This window comes from Rhinopithecus bieti, unplaced genomic scaffold, assembly GCF_001698545.2.
Source record: "Rhinopithecus bieti isolate Rb0 unplaced genomic scaffold, ASM169854v2 scaffold_1295, whole genome shotgun sequence".
Lineage (NCBI taxonomy): Eukaryota > Metazoa > Chordata > Mammalia > Primates > Cercopithecidae > Rhinopithecus > Rhinopithecus bieti.
In genome coordinates, this window is record NW_016803880.1 from 3632672 (window position 1) to 3654109 (window position 21438).

Consider the following 21438-nt stretch of genomic DNA (forward strand, 5'->3'; position numbering starts at 1 on the left):
TTTTTTTTTTTTTTTTTTTTTTTTTGGTAAGCAACTTTCCATATCTAGGGTTCCTTGCTCTGCTACATCACAAGAGGATGCCAGGAAGGAGGCTTTGGAGAGTTTATGGAAGGAGGTTCTCTAAAGGAAGAGGAAGAAATACTTTTGTAAGCATATTGCGCCAAGGAGTGGGTCATTTTAGTAGTTCGCTTTCATTTTTAAATACAAATCCACATTTCATAATTTTAAAATAAATAAAATTAATAGAAGGTCTGTTACTTTCTACCTCCTGCCCCATACTGTTCCTATTTGTTTCCCAGAAAACAGGAAACTACTCAGTGATTCTCAGTGATTTGTCGATTACTTTTTCTGAATTTGTTTTTTGTTTGGATAGTTAACTGTCCCTATTTTTCCAAAGTCTGGAACCTAACAGCATTATTTTAAACAGATAAAAGCAAGGGACAAATAAATTAATGGCCCATCTTAATTTTTGTCAGTATTATAAGAACATGCATTTTTCAAACTTAGACTACACACGGAAAATATTTCACATGGGCCCTCTCTGGTCTCCTTGCCAAGCAGAAGCATACTTTTAGGAAAGCAAATTTCATTTGTGGTTGGCCCTGTAGTATATACATCTAACTTCACAGGAAGCAAATATTTGAAATGCGTGTGTATTTTCAATAGATGCACCCAATTTAAAAGAGTGTTACTAATTAGGGGGCTGAAAAAAATATTTCAAGGCATTTATGCAGCATTCATTGGAGAGTATTTCACAATCCAAAGTTAATCTCTGCCTAATACTTCAGAGCATGAAAAAAAAAAGAAGGCTGGAGAAGAGATGACCTGAGGTCTTCCATCTCATGAAAACCAGGTATCTTAAGGCCCGAAGAAAAACTTTCAGAGCTATTTCCTTTTCAATGAGAAATACCCAGAGTTGGCACCAAGATTCTACTTTTACAACTCTGTTTTGAATGTAAGAAGTGCGTTGCTTAGCAGCCAGACGCCAAGCCATGAAATCCATGTTTTGATGGGCTCTGAGTCCTGTTCAAATTTAGGTCCAGATGTCTTCTCCTAAATTGCTTGTTTTTCAAGCATGAAGCGAATGTATGAGGATATATTTTCTACCTCTGTTTACTAGCTGAGGCCACCTTGAAAGTTGCATCTGGAAGTCAACAGAATAGAGCTAGTAACTCATTTATCAAAGGAACACACTTCACTGTCAGGACTGTACCCAGCACTCCAGTACTATTCTAATTAGAGAGAGTTAGCACCAGTCAATTTCCTGGCATAGAAGCTGTTTTCATTCTGCAATGGCACTAATGCTGGAATTCACACCACTTCTGCCATCAAACAGTAGAAATCCAATCTCCCCAGGATTTAACTTTGCTTTCCAGAATCCTTACCTTGTTCCGGACGTCCTCTTTTATTTTAAGACAATTTCTTCAAAGACAAACTCTTACAGTAGTTTTTTTTTTTTTTTTTTTAGACCATTTGCCCTTTAGAAACAAAAGTCTACCTGCTTGATAACAAAATAGGAAATTGTTTAACATCCCTCCACCCCTGCATGAAAGCAGCAAAAACCCTGACTCTTTCATAGATTGAAACATTGAATTAAAATAGAACCAACTAAGAGATTGTGCAGTATAAAGAGCTAATTCCTTTTCATTAACTATCAAGATGCCAGTTGATAGATCACTATCTCAGCTAAAACTCTCTACATTCTGCCTTACAGTGCTGGGGCCGGGTCACCACACAGGGCATTTCTCCTTTACCACGTGGCTCCTGGCTTGATTCTAACAACAGGGGGCACTAGAGGAAGACCAGAAGTTTGGAAGAGGGAGAGGAATGTGCTTTTTCTTATTGGCTTGCTGCCTAGACTGACTAATTCAGTCACATATTTGAGTTGAAATCTCATTTAAAGTCAAAAGTGAACCCTTGTCAAGGAATCAGAGCCTATAGGTCAATCCTAATCAATAAAAGGATAAATAACTCAGAAATGGGGAGACTATAGCAGACTAAGCAGCTCTAGTTAACATTTTTACAATAAACTGTGAGGGATGTTATGCAAATCTAAAATCTATGCAGTACCTGCCTATATGTACCTCCTATGTGTGAGACTCATGTAGGCAGTTTTAGGTAGCGAGATAGAAATACCTGCTCCCTGCCCACTAGGCATATCCCTGGCAGAGAGGAAACAGATACATGTGGAAATCGCTCTAATGTTAGGAAAACTCTGATAACTCCCACGCTGAGATATGAACAAAGTCTGTGAAAGGAAAAGGAAGGTAATAGTTAATTCTGCCTATGGACCTTTATATACGTCTCATTGCAAATGTAGAATTGAATTACTCCTCAAAGGATTGATAGATTGGATTTAGATTCAGCCAGCTGTTATTGGGCATTTCTTATGTACTATCCATGGCCACAAACTATTTTAAAATTAATCATTTCAACAACCTGCAACCATCATATAATTATCTTGACAGAATTCATGTGAAGAGAAACAAAGATAAACTTCTTAGAGTAACAGCTAACAAATGGCAGACAGAGAAGACAGTCCTGTCTAGTACTCTGTAAACTAAAAGCATTATCACAAATTTATTCAGACCTTTAATACGCTCCTCATAGGCAGAGAGGGATTAAAAAGTAACCCCTTTCTTAAGAATCTATTCCTGGAAACAGACAGGGAAATGGTCATTGCTGTACAGCATGATGACTCTTGCAGTAGATGTATTTGTCAGGTATTATGGAAGTGCATTAGAAGGTTGCCACTCCATATGAGTTCAATTTTGCAGAAAGAGTGAGAGTTAGCCAGATACATAAAGAGGAGATAGGCATTGCAGACATCAGCAAACCATCATGTTCAATGGGGAATGGTAATAGATTAGTTTGGAGAGGATAATAACAGCCCAACTATGGAAAAAAAACTACACACTATGTCTATTAGTCTGTTCAGTCTACTCTAACAGAATATTGTAAAATGGGTGGCTTTAACAATGTCTTCTCACAGTTCTGGAGGCTGGAAAGTCCAACACCAAGGTTCCAGCCAATTTGATTTCTGGTGAGGGCTGTCTTCCTGCCTTGTAAGTGGCCACGCTCTCACTAAGCCTTTCCACTGCCTGCAAGTAGAAACAGAGAGTGAACATTCTTGGGTATCACTTCTTCTAAGGACACTAATCCTATCTGATCAGAGTCCTGTCCTCATGACCTCATTTAACCTCATTTTCCTCCTTATAGGCCCTATCTCCAAATAGAGGAGTTTTGAGAGGACACAATTCAGTCTACTCCACCATGCTGACAAGTTTTAACTGTAAATTAAGTGCAATGGCAATCATTGAAAAGACCATTAGCAGGAAGACAGCAATGATCAGAGGTGTGTTCTGAAATGAGCCTTCTGGTCTAAGTAGTGGACTGGATCCTGGGTGAGCAGGCTATTTCAGAAATCTTCTAGAGGAAGCTCAAGGTGGTCTAAACTAATGCAGTGGCATTAGGAATTGAGAGGCATATATTGGGTCAAGAAATGTTAGGAAGAGGTGGATGTGGGTAAAAATTCTTTGTAGCAGAAGGAATGTCTTAGGCTGAGCTTCAGAGGCCAAAATGTTCATGAGACATGCATGAAATAGTGGACAGAATGGAGCAGGAAGGTACAATGGAGGCAGACAGAAAGACTGAGGCTGTATTGTGCAAGGTTTTGAATGCCAGGCTAAGACTGAGGTGAAGGACTGGAGGAATCTAGTAAGATCTGTGTGCTAAGAAGGTGACTGACTGGAGCACATAGATAGGGAAGTTACAGGAGGAAAAGGGACCAGTTAGAAATCTCAGGTGATAATTCAGGCAGGAAGTAATAATGGAAAAAATGAGACATAGAGGACAACTACAGTGACTTACAGTGGCTAATTAGATGTGACAGCTGAAAAAAGGAGGTGAATTCATGATGTCACCAGGTTTCTTATCCAGTGCTTCCATTTTCTTGTTTTCGGGAATATCTTTCACAGTGTATTTTACATATTAATATAACTCTAAATTATCTAGTTTTTCCAACATAGCATAGAGATAAAACCAGGATATTCTTTATTTGCTGAAAAAAAGAAATTCGCTTAACCAAGTGCAGATTGTGAATACAAAAGATAAGATTATGTCAAGAATAACATGTGATGATTTAACAAAACCATGGCGAAGTAAGTTCAGGCTTCTAAGTGTTTAGATATAGGTTTGAATTTCAGCTTCAGTATGGACAAGCTTGAGATTTCAGGCATTTAATGCCCCGAGCTTTAATTTCTTTATAAATTGAAATGCTTTTAGTTAATATCAAGACATGTGTAGCTGGAACAAATCCTAGAGATCACCTGGACCAAACTCCTGATGTTAATGATGAAGGAACTTTGTCTCAAAGCATGTAAATGATTTACACAGTGCTTCTTATTAACAGCGTTAAATTAAAAAGCAATCTACCTTCCATTCACTATCTCTAACCAGCTTCCATTTCTGTTTACCAAAATGACTGTCAAGCATCTACTCCCCCGCCCCCAGTCTCCAACTTGTTCCATCTCTTCTTCCCCTTCTGACCTCACAGTTGTCAGAGAAAGCTTCCTGACTTGGAACTCTGGGCCCAGATTCTCTTTCCAACTTCCCTGCTAGCCCTCTGCTCAACAGATCCTGTGTTCCAGCCAAAACAAACTTCTTGTCATTCCCAAAAAGACTCTGCCTTTTCCCATTCCATTATGTTTCCACTAGTCTTTTCTTGCCGGAGTATCCTTCCTCCCAGGCTATCAGATCCACTCACTTCCGTGGAGACACCTTTATTGATTCCCTCAAGGAGAGTTCATCAATACCTCTTCTGTTCTCCCTCAACAATCTGTTCGTAATGGAAGTCACAGTTTGCTTTGCTCTTGACATATCTGCTTTGCTCCTTAGAGCGTGATGTTCCTTAAAGCTCAGGATCAAATCTTATTTCGTCTATTTACCACAGTGTCAGCACTTCCACAGTGTCTGGCAGATTGGAGGCACACAATAATTGTTTTAGGAATAAACACATCTGGATCTCTGGGCCCCTAACCCATCTGGGCTCTGTGTGTTTGGTATCCCTTAGGTATATCAAGAGACAAGGATAGAGATTGTATAAAATGGGTCATTGTAATGGCTGGCCTAACAGTTCCAATTAATGTAGTCTCTGCTGAAGTCTAAAATTAAAACCCCTGTTATTGGGGATTACTGGATAGGTTGCCAGAAAGGCAAAGGACTCCTCAAGAATCAGATCCATAGAACAAATATGCATGTGTGTATGTGTGTGTGTGTGTATGTGTGGGTGTGGGTGTGTGTGTGTAGGTAATACTTATGACTAAAACATGTACCACACCAGATTAATTCTTCTATCACTAGTATCTCTTCAATAAGAATTGTGTGGACAGATGGGTAGATATCTGAAATCTAGTTAAACTCTCTTTTATGCTCTTCCCTTGAGCTCCATGCTTGCCCTTACCATGGGGTAAGATCTATAGAAACAGAAGTTGCTATTATTTCACTCCTATATAAGGTGTTCTTCCTTAATTTCAGCTGCTGTTGCTGCAGCTGTGATGGTATCTACCTGTATCAGCATTTGTGTTGCCTCTGGCTCCCTCCCTCAGCGTATTTGCACTGCATGCAAAAACAATCTCTCAGTCAAGACAAGAAATCCTGATTCCTGTGATTTGTCCACCTTAGGACGTTTGTGTCTGACTGGTTCATTTTCACCACCCAGTACTGCCCACTGGGATTTTCAAGGTTCGCACTATCTTCTGAGCATCTGCTTCTCAACGCAGCGTGCTTTACCCGCTCCCTGTCCCCAATCCCATCCCCAAGAAGTGCCCAGTAGGTCTTGGGTATTATTACGGCTTCAGAATTCTGTGATCAATCACAAGCTTTGCCATATTTACAGTCTTCTAAAAGCTCATACCCGGTGAATGGTCACAGTGGCAATGACCTTCCTATCAAATCTCTGCTGGTCGTACAGACCACCATGAATACACTTCTGAGTTAGATACGATGTCTCAGTCTTGTATCCTGGCCAACACCATACCACAAAACCACTAGATAAATCTCTGCAACCTTTATATTTTACTCACTCTTCCATTGCATTACTCTCCACACAGTGGTGATAAGATACTGACCCTGCATAAAACAAGCCTTATTTGATATGACAAAGATATCATTTATCTTCAGATCTCCACTGAACAAGCAGATAAGCTTTTGTCAGCACTTTTAATTCATTTACCTCTTACATGGTATGTATGTGATTCACATCTCTCCAGTATCTCCTGCTTCCAGGTCTAGATTCTATCTATTATCTATCTATCTATCTATCTATCTATCTATCTATCTACACACACACATATATGTATACATACACATATGTAATAGCATATGTATGTTAAGGCTACGGGTGCTATTGTAATAGACAAGTTACAATCCTAAGACATCTTTTTTAAATGTAATTAAATTCCATTATCCTTCTGTGTTTCTGGGGACCAGAGCAGTTTAGAAGAGTCTCTGCCATATATATATATATATATATATATATACTATATATATATAGTATATAGTACTGCTATTGGCCAATATCTTTACTCCTGCTCAGAATTTAAGAATTTAAGGAAATATTCTATAAACTTCAAATAAGGTTTACACTTATAATTTTGTTAGACATCATCACCAGAAAGTAGACATGAATGTGATATGCTGTATTCTTAACAATTTGATGCACATTCGTTTTAATTCATTGAAATGAACATCGTTCACAAACAAATTCAGATGTTCATTATAAGCCTTGAGGCTGAAACTGTAACTGTTTGCCAAGATTTGAAATTGTGTGAGTGAAATGGAAAGGTTGCCAGTTTACATAATTATAGCTACAGAAATATATAGTGTGGCTGAGTAGTCAAGGAGTTTAATCAGTGTGGTTAAAAAAATAACAAGTGCTTCTGTTCATAATTTTGCCACATTTCCGTGGCAAAAGGCCAAATGCATTTAATCCAATTCAAGGATGACAAGGAGGGTTGATGGCCTCTAATGAGCAATTGATTAGCAGTAAACACAGAGATATTAAGAATCTAGTTTAATCTCTCTCTAGAACAGGAGGGTTATTTCCCTTTGCTGTGGCTCTTCATCCTGGCTTATTTATAAAGAGTAAGAAGGGAAAATGTAATTCTTGGATTTTATTACTTAAAGATAATGACCCCAAATTGTGGTGTAAACATAAATCTTGTTTTAAAAAAATGTGTGCAGATACAACCTGCAGTGTCTAGCAACTCCCTTAAGGCATGACCTAGGTTTTTGGTCTAGAGATACTGAAATGATTGTGGGGAGGGGCTTAAAATGTATTGTGCTATATTATTATCTCAAAGACTGATTATTATGCAAAAGTGTGTTCCAGTTTCAATTTGAAAAACTACTAATTTGTTCTCAACCACTGTAATTTGGCATCCCATGGGATGACATGTGAGGATACACAGGAAACTTTGGAAGGCTGTTGGTTTTCTGACATGATTAACCAAGGCTACTTGGCTGAGATTTCCACTGTCTAAAGCTACAGTAACATGGTGGCCACACTGTAACTTATCTTAGCTGGGAACTCATACTAAACAGAACACAATAAGGACCTGAGAACGTAGTAAGAGAAGAGAATACAGCTTGGTTGGATTTTTATGCAGCAAGATAGGAAAGGGTTAGAAGAATATGTTTCCATTGAGTATGTAGCATTGGTTATGTAGTCACACTGCCTTGTACTGGCTGTCTGGAGCCTGCTGAGGTCCTGCTAGCATACAGCATATTAAAGATGTGGGAGCACTCTAAGGTATCTGACTGTAGGTGACAATTCAACTCAATGAAGCAAATATTTGCTGAGTTCCTACTATATAAGCTGGTTAGTATGGAAGTTGGGCATACAAAGATGATTGCTGTATAATAGAAACATTTATTATTTTAACTAATAAACAGTTGCCTTTTAAAATAATTAATATATTTTAAAAACTTTTCCTTTTGCTGTTACTAACTTATGGCTTACTAGAAACACGATCTTGCTCTTTGGGAATATAAATGGGCACATTGTTAGTAAATTTTCATAGAAAATTGTGGTCAAGCACAAGAAATGCTAATGGCCGTTAATACTCAAATAGCATTTAAAGGGAAAGTTTATCATTATGAATCTGTCACGTCAAAAAGTTGAGACTTATATTTTCTCTTTATGTTTCATATCTCAAGAGGCTTGTTGATGTCCTTTTCATCTAAATTGATCATTTTTCACCATTAGTGGGGTGGAATCATGTTCCTATTTGAGAATCTCTTAAAAGATTCTATGACATCTATGAAAAGCTATGACTTTTTACCAGAAAATGCATATACTCATGTACACACAATTTATATATGACATATATTTTCTGCAGGTTGGTCAGGTTGAGAAATGCTACATTAAATGTTATGAGTAAGAATACATAGATTTCAGAAGACACAACCTATGAAATTACAGCTCATTTTGGGAGTAAAAGATGACCTTTCATCAAATTATGAATTAAAATTTAGTTTTCTATCCAAATTTCTAATAAATTTGTACTCTGTTGCAGACATCTGGCTGCAGTTTGCCCCTATAATAGAAAACAAATTATGAGACCAGATTTTGATAAATTTAGCATGAATTTCCATCAGAATTTTAGGACCTTCCTAAGCATGACCATATGGGAAAGTGATCAGAGACGTATATGCATTACAGCTTTGTTAAGGCTGCGGGCGCTATTGTAACAGACAAGTTACAATCCTAAGACATCTTTTTAAATGTAATTAAATTCCATTATCCTTCTGTGTTTCTGGGTCCCAGAGCAGTTTAGAAGAGTCTCTGCCTTGAGTTTGCCTTTGGAACCTTTCCAGAGAGGAACAGGTGATACCATAAACATATCCCTGTTGCCATTTGGGGTAAGCAAGTGGCTCTATGTGGCGGCTCCTTCTGGATGTAAATTGATTTTAATGATTTCTTTCTTTCTCCTGGGCAGGATTTATGTGGACATCATTCATGTGACACCCTGGGAATGGCAGACGTTGGGACCATATGTTCTCCAGAGCGCAGCTGTGCTGTGATTGAAGACGATGGCCTCCACGCAGCTTTCACTGTGGCTCACGAAATCGGTATGCAGCGCCTTTTCTTTTCCCTCACCAAATCAAACACTTGTAACAGCTGCAACAGGAACCAAAATACTTGGCAATTAATTCCAAATTTCTCCTGGTTCAGATGTACCATTGGGGATTAAATTTGTTTATATTTGCACTTTTAAGGTTAGCTAATATGAGCAAGAGAGAAGGCAAAGTCAGCAACACAGTGGATGTTTTCTTCTGACAGTGTCATTCAAAAGTTCAAGAGAAATTTACTACTGCTACTGCCTTCTTACTATCTTTTTAAGCATCCCTAAATGACCCCTGGATGAAATTTGTCACAGGCAACTTTGGTATGCAGAGATGTCCTTCTTAGAAGTTACTGGAGACAGTATTGATTCATCCAGGGCTAATCAGTTTGCACAGAAATTTAATGTGTTTTATTTCATTGTCAGTGGTAATTGTAGGCTCCTGCCAAAGTTCATCAATGGCTTATGGTAAATATTTCTGTCTGGTTCTTAATAGCAAGGAAAGGAAACCAAGCATGCCACTCAACAGGGTTTGCTTTAAAATGTCACTTACCTAATTTGTTTGTTATAAGAAACACATCTAAATCCTACATCTATAAATACAGGACTGAGTTGATTGCTAAAAAACATTCCCAAAATAAAGAATATGTACTTCCTAATTATTGACCTAGGTTACTAAGTGTATGAGAAATTGGCTTAATACATTTAGGACTAGATGTTGGAATTAGACACAATTTTTTGTGTCTAATTTTTTTTTTCTGTCTAATTCCAACATCTAGTCCTAAATGAGCTCAATTTTTGCTAAATTACTTTCTACCTATGTCACACTGGTCTAATTATTTAAACTCTCTGGGCTCCAGTTTTCATATCTGAAACATAGGGATAATAGTGCCTATTTCAAGGAGTTGTTTTGGAGAGTAAATTGGGTAGAGTTTAGATAGTAAATGTTGTTTATATTCACATATACTTATGTTTTGCTTTTTAGCTAAATAGCTAAATTTAGCTATTTCCTTTTTAAATGTGTGTATCAACTCAGCATCACCTTTTTGGGAGCAAAGCATGGTTTGATAATTATTGTACCTTTTGCCATCTATAGCAAAAAAGATTTTGATTTAAACAGATTTTGATTTTTAAGGTTAAAATTATAACTTTTAAATGGGAATTAAAACTACTTTCTTACATTCCTAATAGGCAGAGAGTATTTTCACAAAGCACCCATTTCTAACTGCTATGTTTTCTTTGGGGAGTTAAATAACTTCTAATCCAAGGTACTTTGTAATTGCATGATTCACAATATTGCCCTGGTAAAACAGAATTCAGTAGTTAAATGTCAATTCTTAAGTATGGCGTTAATGTTCCTGACACGTTTCTTACCTCCTAAACAGAAAAACACAAACATAAAACCTAAATGTAAGTAACTATCCAATAGCATCCCTGAGAATAATTCAGTGTTTTATTGATTAAGCATCTTTGGCTTCAGTAGTCAAAGATCTGAGTGGAGTCCCAGCTCTGTCTCTGGGTTCTCTGTTTTATCTCAGACAAGTGATTTAGATACTTTGAGTCTCCATTTCTTCCCTATAAGGTGGGCTAATGAGGAGGCATGGCTCTCTTCTCAGCTGCACTAGAAGAACTGGTCAGCCTGAAAGCGTCTTTATAACACATCCCTTAGGCTCCAGGGCAGAGATTATGTCTCTCATTTATGCCTATTAATCCTTACTGATAAAAACACAGCCTAATACGGAACCTTAATCAATATTTATTACATATCTATGTATGTGCTTGGGTAAGCGGGAGAAAGAAACATGAAACTTGCTCAAGGCAACGTTCCGATCTGCAGCGGGAAACTAAGAGGAATTAGTCCAAATACTCAGGAGGATATAATTAAATAGAGGAGACTTTTAAAGTACACTAGTAATTAATCACCATCATTCAGAGTGAGAGGAGTCCCATAAGAAAGGTTCTAAATCCCTGGAAAGGCAGAAGCTGATTCGTCACAGGTCAAGTGGAGAAATTATGGGGAATAAGCAGCAGAGCTGAATGTTGGCATCATCCATCCAAAGGATTATGGGCTCCAAATCCTGATCTTCAAAAGGAAAGATTCCACATTCTTTAAAGGAAAGGCAGTTTCTTTCCTTTCTAGTGATTGGTTTTCACACATTGACTGCATCTGGGAGATTTCCCTGTAAGACAAACACTGTGGCAATAAATACAGCTTCTTCAGGGCTGCTTTGACCTCAAGTTAACTAGGGTGGAAGGAAGAGCCGTGCAGGGTCACCTTTCCCAGCTCTCCTGAATTCCTAAGCCAATCTTGGGTTACAGGGCTGATGCAGCAGTCTGAGAGGCAGGAAGCCAGATGCTGATAAGAACAAACGTTATATTAAAACTAAATATATACATGTGTGTGTACACACACAGTGAGAATTTTTCTCAATAGTACAAGAATATTAGACATAGTTATACAAGGAAACAATGTAGAAGAAAGGTGGACTTCTACATGAAAACTCAAACCTAAATCTTTGGTATATGATTGTGCCGTTGCACCCACTAAAATTTTTGGTTGGATCATCTTTATTTCTTTGGAAGTCCCTGTAATTCATTGTCCAATCAAACACACTCTACTTAACTTCCCTTTTGTATTACATATGGGCTAATCTGAGCTATTTAAGGTCGGGAAGTGGGGGAATATGGATTCAATTCTGCTTTCATAAAAGAATCTGACTTTCATTCAGTTTTTTCTAATGTCTTTATTATTCTTTAATTTCACTTTTTGCCTAAATATTATGGACATGTGTTATAAAAAAATAAGCCTTCAACATTTAGGAAACATAGCCTGACAAAAGATTTCCTGATCATCTGTGTATTATTACAGTCTTGCCCCTCCAGCCAGTGTGATCTTGGATAATGCAGCTTTCTGGTTTGTTTCCCAATGCTGTATTCTTTGGATTGCTGTGTGAAGCTCTCAGTCTGAGCTAACCATGCTCTCAATTTTAATTCTTCTCAATTCCTGCAATCTTCCCTCTTCCTATATTTTTGTTTTTGTTTATGAGACGGAGTGTCACTCTTGTTGCCCGGGCTGGAGTGCAACAGCGCAGTCTCAGCTCACTGCAATCTCCACCTCCCAGGTTCAAGAGATTTTCCTGCATCAGCCTCCCAAGCAGCTGGGATTACAGGCACCCGCCACCGCACCTGGCTAATTTTTGTATTTTTATTAGAGATGTGGTTTCACCATCCCCCTTCCTTTTTACTAGACATTTGTGACTTTCTAGATTCGGAAGTTGTGTATATGGTTAAAGTACGGTGATGGAAATGAAATTTTGAATGCTCAGTTTTCCAGGGTTTTAAATTTGCTCTAGCCTCATTCCAAAATGTGTAATTTCCTTTATGCAAACAGTGTGAATGTGTTACTGTGCTCAAAACACAAGCAAGGAGAAGATTCCCAGGCAGTTCCCATAATTTTTCTACTTCATTTCTTCTATAAGCAGTAAAAGGATATATTTGAGCAAGAATTACACTTTCATTAACCTATGTACAGGTTTTCATGGAAGTGCACAACTGTTTCCTCTTTCTCCTCATAGTGGTTTAAAGTAGAAAGTCATATCTATTTTGTGCGTGAATAAACAGAATCAAAATTTTCTTTTAGTTCATGAACAGCCTGGGCAACATAGGGAGACCCTGTCTCTATAAAAAAAAAAAGCTGGGCATGGTAGTGCATGCCTGTAGTCCCAGCTACTCGGAAGGCTGAGGTGGGAGGATTGCTTGAGCCCAGGAGATAGAGGATAAAATGAGCTATGATTACACCACTGCACTCCAGCCTGGGTGACAGAGTGAGCCCCCCACCTAAAAAAAAACTTATCTTGATAATTAACACATAAGGTAAGTAGAGGCGGAGCTAAAGTTTCTATCTGACACCATTTCTATCCATGGCATTAGATTACAGGTTAAAAATGAACACAGGCTAAAAATGAACAATTATGAAAAGTTACTCTTTTCATATACCATTTGATAACTAGAACACTTCTTTTTTTCTACTAATTCTTTCAGAAAAGCTGCTAGATTTTGAAGGTAACTAATCAACTGATGCCCATACAGACTTCTGGAACATGGATATTGATTGACATTGACTCTGGATAGGCAGTCATAAAGTGCTTTCCTTCTTGTGTTATATGCATGTAAATGTTGGCTAAATTGTTAAGGCATTTCAGAAAGTCGCTTCAAACTATCAAAAACACAGTCTCCATCCATGTTCCTTGAGTGGAGGCAGGAATGTGTTTGCAGCCACTTTACAGTCCAAATGTGAACTGCAGAAAGTTTTCAAGTTAATGTAAGTTTACATTTTGAGTTTATATTTTAACTTGTCAAACTTTTATTATTGACTTGTAATAATAAAGATTTCACCTGCTGCACACATGGTTCTTAAAAACAATAATTTTATTGATGTTGGGCCAACTTCTAATATGCTGGGAGGAATAATCTGATTTTATTTAGACTAATGAAATCCATAATTTGCAAACATGCTGAAACTTTGCTTTATAGTAGTTAATTATAAAACGCACTAAGTGAATCTCTCCACTGTGAAAGACTCCAGTGTGCTTCCTAAGCTAAACTCAGGCAACTTAAAAAGTTAAGACCAAATATTCAGCTGTGACTTAGGAAGTGGTTGAGACACAACAGCAAAGCCGCCTGTGTGTTGGTGTGGTTCAAAGGTGTTCCCTGGTTGTGCTGATCTGTGTGTGACTCTGCTTCTGTAGATGATGAGATTAAACACGGCCATATTTTGAAAAGCTGCAGAGGTTCTTGAAACACCACAGACCAAATCCAAATACACAGAATCAGATGTCCAGGCTGGCTGTAAGATGTGAAGTGAGAAGGAAACTAGGATTAAACTTGGTATTTGCCCACAAACCCATTGCTTTAATCAACAAGCAGTTTGGAGCAAAGCCACACTATGTCTTTCTTGGCCCCCAAATAAAATGTGGGAATAAGTTTTTGCTATATGTTGAGCAATATTGGGATATTTTGTGTCTATTGTCAGTTTTTTAAAAACTTAATCCCAATTCATGTTTCTCTAGAGAGAAACCTATAGATTGTCTGCCACATGTGTGGAAACCAGCAAATCGAAGGTGACATAAAAAGTAAATCTATCACACGCTTGCTGAGTGGTTTTTTGTTTTGTTTTGTTTTATGTTTAGGAAATTTCCTCTTGCCTCCCACATAAAGAGTGTCTAGTAATATCAAAGCTTTTTGGCTGGTGTGGTGGCTCATGCTTGTAATGCCAACAGTTTGAGACAAGCCCTGGCATCATAGTGAGACCCTGTCTCTACAAAAAGTAAAATAAAATAAATAAATAAATAGCCAAGGATGGTGGCGTACACCTGTAGTCCTAGCTAGTCAGAAGGTATAAGGATCATTTGAACCCAGGAGATGGAGGCTGCAGGGGGCTTTGATAGCACCACTGCACTCCAGCCTGGGTAATAGAGCATGTCTCTCTCTCTCGCTCTCTCTCTCTCTCTGTCTCTCTGTGTGTGTGTGTATATATATATATACACACACACACACACATACATACACACCACTGATTACTAGAATACTCATAAGTAAAAGTATATAACAATCCCAGAATATCAATGGGGACAATAAAGTTAGCTGACAACCACTGGTCCTTTGATATATGTCAAGCACATATTCTAATCACTTTGCATGTTTTATATCATTTAATTCTTACAAAATGCCATGAGGTAAGTACCATTAGTGGGTCACCCAAGAGAGAGAATGAAGCTAACGCACAGGGTACTTTCTAAACCTGTCTAAGGTCAACAACTAATATACTGCTAAAGTGAGATTCAAACCCAATCCATCTGGCTTCAGAACTCAAGATGTTTATACCCTTCTAGAATGTTTTTTTAGACAGTTTTTACTTTAAAGGCTATAATTCTGAAATGGATTCAAAAGGATATTGTCACAGCTAGTTATAGGGTGAAAAAGTTAGAGTTTCTTCCTTCCAAATTACATAATTGATACCACACTTACCATTCGTGTTTAATGTTTTGAAATGGGAGTCAAAGAGTTTTATCACATCTATGTAAAGATTCGTGTTTGAATAAGCATGCATGATCCAATGATTGGAGCTCATGCTTCCCTTCTTCAAGGATTCTAGCTTCTGATCCCATGTGAGCAGCTGACTCACTTTTCAACCCCTGGCAAGACCTTGCACCTCCATAATCCCAGCTGGAAAATTAGGTAAAGTAAAAACATGACCTCATTAAGAAACAGATGCTTCATCTGAGCAGTGCTTCCCCAAATAAACACATTACAGAGCTTCTTGTGACATTTTTTCAGGATGTGGTACTGTGTCCCCTTGACCATTGGTCAGTTTGGGATCAGGAGACAAGAGCTTGAAATTCTGTTTAATTTGCAGACCAAAGTTTAGAAAAACAAACAATTTCCTTCCTGAGGTTAATGTTATAAGTCAGCCCTAGTTGTACAGTAATACCTGGGTTGAATAAGAAGCTGAACCAACAGTTTCCTTTAAAATGATGTGTCTTCATCTGGCTACACATTATCACAGATTTTCTAACACCAGATTCCCTTGTGAATTTAAGAAAGCAAGGTGTTCTTTAAATCTGTATTGGGAATATCAAAGATAACATTTATTTTACAAAATGTCACCCCTTTGCCAATTCAAAAAGAGGATTTTCATACCAGGAAAGTTATCAGGTGACAATTTGTTTGCTATATCTGAGCTAACAACGTAACTCAAACTCTCAGCGCTATAGACTTTATTCTGACATAATTTATCATTATATTTATTTTCTTAGATTAATTCAAATAAACTCCTTTCTAGTGTTACTTGCTGACAGACACTCAGCATGACTGTTGTATTTAAGACATGATTTAACATCTATTAAGAATAGGTCAACATCATCTAACACAATTTACACCTTAATTTTTACTAATTATTTCAAACAGCAAAATACAGTTCTGGCCGGGCGCGGTGGCTCACACCTGTAATCCCAGCACTTTGGGAGGCCAAGACGGGTGGATCAGCTGAGATCAGGAGTTCGAAACCAGCCCGGCCAACATGGTGAAACCCTGTCTCTACTGAAAATACAAAAAGTTAGCTGGGAATGGTGGTGTGCACCTGTTATGCCAGTTACTCAGAAGGCTGAGGCAGGAGAATCGCTTGAACCCCAGAGGTGGAGATTGCAGTGAGCTAAGATCTTGCCGTTGCACTCCCGCCTGGACAACAAGAGAGAAACTCCATCTCAAAACAAAACAAAACAAAATACAGTTCTGAGGCATGCACCATTTGGAAAATACTCGTGGATTAGACGGTTGCATTATTCTCTGAATTTCACTCTGGCTTCTGTCTCCCCTACCCAGTTAAAACCTTATTTAGCATATAAATACACAAGCCATTAACAGGGGCATCTATTACACAAGTGTATTTGGTCCTTAATTGCCTCAGAGTTTCAGGTGAAAAGCTTCCAATTACATCATCAAAAATTAAGGATAGCTGAGAAAGATAGTATTGTAAACAAAATTGCTCAGGCACACTGCTTTTCGATCTTTTGCATGTCTGCTGATTATAAATGGTCCTAAACACAAATGCTAACTCTTCCCTAAAGCAAGACTTCACTACCTCTGCTTTAAATCCTGACAGCAGATAGTTACCTCTAAACCCACCTCTGCCTTTTGTCTCGCTAGGAGTTTCACGTCCTATTTTACTGAGGGAGCTTTCTCAAATCTTTGTCAAAATGGCTTTGCGTCCTCCCCACCCTTCCCTTGCAGCACTCAGGCTCTCCAAAAAGAACTCTTTCCCTTCTCCCAGGGTAAGGATTGCCATTCTATGTGGATTTCTTGATTTCATCCCCTGCCTCCTCGAAAACCTCACCCGCAACTAACTCTGTTGCTCTGTATTGCTTTAAAAACTCATCATGTAATACGATTTGATGTAAACAACAAGTTACTTTTGGCATTGTACACATTTTCTCCACACTCTTTTATATTCTTCATGTGCTGTTTTACTCTCTGGGACAGGGATATCTAATCCTATCTGCTGCTAATGCTCCTGGGGTCTGCTTGTCCAAGAAATGCTTAATCTCCAAACCACACCATTCATTTTAAACATCTCTGTGAATGATTTATGAACAACCTCTTCCTGAAAAGGCAGATGTCTTCAAAGCTATTCGCTTTTCCAATTCCCCTTCACAATCCCTACTTGAAATACACAGTTGTCAGCTGTGACATTGTATTTTAAATTCCCCGGATTCTGGATTTTCTCTGTTAAGTTAGCTTTTAGTATCATAGCGTGCCATCTTTACTGTGAGTACTCCTTTAAAATTGCTTATACTTTTGTATACTTTTGCTTTTTCAAGGCTGATTTCAACTAACAGTAAATGTCTTAGCATAATTGATTGGAGGGCTCGAATTAGAAAATACCACTCCTTTGGCTGTTTGCAGCCTTTAGAATGTGTGTCACGTCTTTCCTGAAGAGCATCCAAACATCCCTCACATTGATCTTCCCTTTCATATTCTGTCCAGCTCCTGAAGGGAAGTCACATGGTTCTTTCGCCATGCCCTGGTTCCAGCTACACTGGAACTGGCTGCTGGTTACTTTGGGTGCCTCAGTGTTCCTCACATTGCGCAGGACTCTCACTGCCCTTGAGAGAGCATGCCTCTCCCAGACAGCTGACAGGCTTTCTTCATGGAGGACAGAATGTTCATTCGCCCTCAAAAGAGTCCATCTCTTTCTGTTGATTCTAAGCAGTCTGTTTCTGCCTAACTTTTGGAGATCTTACAAAATTCACATCCCCTTGCTGAGGTGAAACGAAGATGTGTTCGTTCATGCTTGAATGGCAGTCTTTTCCAGTATAATTTCTCTTATGCATCTTCAGTGGCAGTTAAGTTTCAGTGTAAAATGAGTGAATTTGGGGAGCATAAAAGTCATAATATTATATTAACGAGCATTCCAAAAGATTCATAAATGATGCCAAAATATTTAAAAATTAAATTGACTTGCTTACATAATTGAACCCTTTAAAATTATATGCTTCACCTCTCAGTTTGAAAGAAAAAATGTAGGTACTTTCCCAGGCCCCTGAAAGTGAATTTCGTGTCTGCCATGTTTCCTATATTTTAAATCAGAATTCTAAAATCTACCCTCCAAATGAAGTGAAAATCTCTTGATACAATAATAAAAAGGCATATGGAAAGTGCTATGTATTTATATAGATTTGGAGGAAAAGACAATTGCTCCATTAAATAAATATAAATATCATATGAAGTAGAATGCATAAGTCACAGTTTTTAAGTATAAAACCTGGATTCAAATAAATATTATGTTGCAGAGGTCACTTGGGGATACTTTTCTTCTCTCTTATGCCAGAGGAAAAAACTCAAGTGTGAAATTTCCACCCATATCCCTCAGTGTTAACTGATAAATCTTCTATCTTGGAAAAGTTCAGGAAGTGTAGAGTGCATTATCAGCAAGTATTTCATGTACTAAGTAACTGTAAGTCATTTCTAATAATACATGAATGAAAGATTCTGGTTTTCTTTTTCTTTTCTTTTTTTTTCTGTAAGCTGTGAGTTTCTTGAAAAGCTCAATAAACCACTCAAAAATTAGATGAGCCCCTGCTAATTTCCTTTGCAAGTCTGTTGGGACATACTTTATGTAGAGACTATAATGCACATTTATGCTACTGAACAAACAAAATGTTAAGTGATGGTGGGAGAACTTCCCAGAGAAAACTTGTTAGCCTAGTAAATACTGTTGAAGTAAATATCTGAATAAATAACATAAAAATGTTGAGACTTGGAAGGTCACCAAGCCCTAGCCACTTATTTTCATCCATAACAGCAATCAGTTGTTCAGTGAACAATTTTGTTATGAGGTGTTGGTGATTTAACAAGTTGGCCCAAAGTAGTCGGAATCTAAAGTGAAAGATTTCATCTCTGTTGGGTTTTATTGGTACACACTGGACTCTGTTGCTAGAATGGCCAAAGTTTTCTGCTTTTGGTATTCAAGAACCCAAGGAGAATGTAGTCGCCAATTTGCTACAGTGTTTCCTGCATTTGTTTTAGTGGTTTGTGTATGATTCTAGAAAGCTTTGTTAAAAACACTACTCTAGGATGATTTGCTGTCTACTTTTTAGAGTATGTAATTGCTCACACTGCTGTCCTAGATGTTTTAAATAGCATTGTAAATTTGTTGGGGAATATCATTTTATCCTTAGACTGCATGAAAATTGATCTTATGTAATAAAAAGCAATTTACTTGGATTATAAGAATGTGATTATGGGCTCTGTAAAATAATATCTAGCTTGACGGGAACTGCAGAGAACATGTTTGAGAGGCTTAAGCACAAATATTACCTGGCTGAGTGGTTTTGAACAATCACAGCAATCACTGGGGAAACCCAGGCGTCCTTTCTTCAAGCTCTCAAACTCCATGTTATTGGTTTTTTAGACATTTTAAAATGTAAATGGGTATGTTTTCAAAATTAGCTGTAAGTTTGTGACAATAGTAAACTCATAATTCTCTATATCACCAAAAGAAATGAACGGATGAAGCAAGCTTAGTTTTGCATGAAACAGGAAAGTTCCTCGTTTCACTTATCTTTCTTTGTCTCCCCTAGTCCTCCCTTTTATTAGCCACCTATTTACTTGACTAAGAAAATAAGTCACTGACATTCAAAAACCATCTATTAAGTGTTTGCAACTTGCACAGCACTAAGTTCAATACAGAGGTTTCAGCAGTATATGGGAGCAAATGCACTTTGATCTCATGGGGCTTGATCAGAGAAGGCAGAAAATTAGACAGTCAAAACGATATGTGGTGAGGGCTATGACATAATCCCACAATTGTCTCGCAAACTCTAATTCTAAATAAGGCTTTGTTTCCACATGTCATTAAACATATGTGATCCAGATGAATTATGGGAACATCTACTCTTTAGTTTTTCAGTTTCCATCGAAATGTTCACCAAAAGCAACAGCTACACTAACTCCATGCAACTGTTATTTCCCTGGAGGTCCCGTCTCTGGGTGAGAAAGCAGTTAAAGTGAACTCATCTACAGTTAGGAAAAAAAGTCAAGCCCTAGCATAATAGTCATGGAAAAAAAGAAATACACAATCATGGATTATTTGCACTTCCTCTATTCTCTCCCTTAGGACATCTACTTGGCCTCTCCCATGACGATTCCAAATTCTGTGAAGAGACCTTTGGTTCCACAGAAGATAAGCGCTTAATGTCTTCCATCCTTACCAGTATTGATGCCTCTAAGCCCTGGTCCAAATGCACTTCAGCCACCGTCACAGAATTCCTGGATGATGGCCATGGTATGTATCATTTAGAACACAGGCTGAGAAACAAAATTTGGGATTCTTAGGAGTTTGACTTCATTATATCCTCATAATATTCATCTTGCCCTCTAAGACAATAGTTGTTTGGATAATGTCAGAAGAAAGACCAAGGAAATTGATCATATGTGGTTATGTACTGCCAACATCCTTGGTGGCATTTTAGCTATGGTATTTTGGCTTTTGAATTGAAAAAGTTCAAAGGAGAAGCAGTGTGGAAGACCACACAGAATGCCTAGCTAGTGCCCTGAAAGTCTGGCTTTTATTCCTTCTTTTACCACTAGCTTCCTGTGAGAACTTTGGCAGACATCTTGGTTTCCCTGCTATTAATATGACTCTCAGAATTATTTGTTACATGCCTATTATAGGGGTGCAGTTAAGGTGTAGGTGACAATTCTACTGGATTCTCTTTATGGCAACATAAACCCAGAAGGGGAAGCTTTCTAGATTTGCACTGACTAGAAGAATTTGGTTTTATCCTGATAGCAGATTCTCCTGAAAGCAGAGTAAAAACTGCAGAACAGAAATAGAAAAGCAATCTCAATGATGGGAAAATACTTTAAGAACTTCAAAAGAAACTCTTGGCTTTATCCTTTCAATACAGTTCAGGAGCACAGCATACTTTATTAAATTCTATAAGACTAGGATTAGTGCTATAAATTATATTAAAATACTGAGGAAGTTGCAATTTTTAGAAATAATTAAATTCCGACCCCTAAGTAATCTTTGAAACAAGCTGTTGCAAATTTCCTAGCATTCTTTAGTACTTTAAAATAATAAAAACACAGGAGGATAGATGCATTGGCATTGTAAAAAATCTTCAGACATTATGCAGCTGAAATTTCCTGTCTTACAGAAATGGACATATTCTCATTTATTTTATGTTCTCTTAAAATTTGTGTTTCTTTTTTTTTTTTTTTTTTTTTTTTTTTTTTTTTTTTTTTTTTTTTT

At 37.7% G+C, this 21438-nt stretch overlaps 1 protein-coding gene across 2 annotated transcripts in view; it reads left to right on the plus strand.

The window, feature by feature from the left end:
- The window catches only part of ADAMTS5 (ADAM metallopeptidase with thrombospondin type 1 motif 5), a 51516-nt gene that overhangs the window by 4716 nt on the left and 25362 nt on the right, over window positions 1-21438 (plus strand). For both annotated transcript variants that reach the window (XM_017856401.1, XM_017856411.1), the window contains exons 3-4: window positions 9000-9132; window positions 20299-20466. In XM_017856401.1, the coding sequence (XP_017711890.1) occupies window positions 9000-9132; window positions 20299-20466 (301 nt within the window). The remainder of the gene's footprint in view (window positions 1-8999; window positions 9133-20298; window positions 20467-21438) is intronic.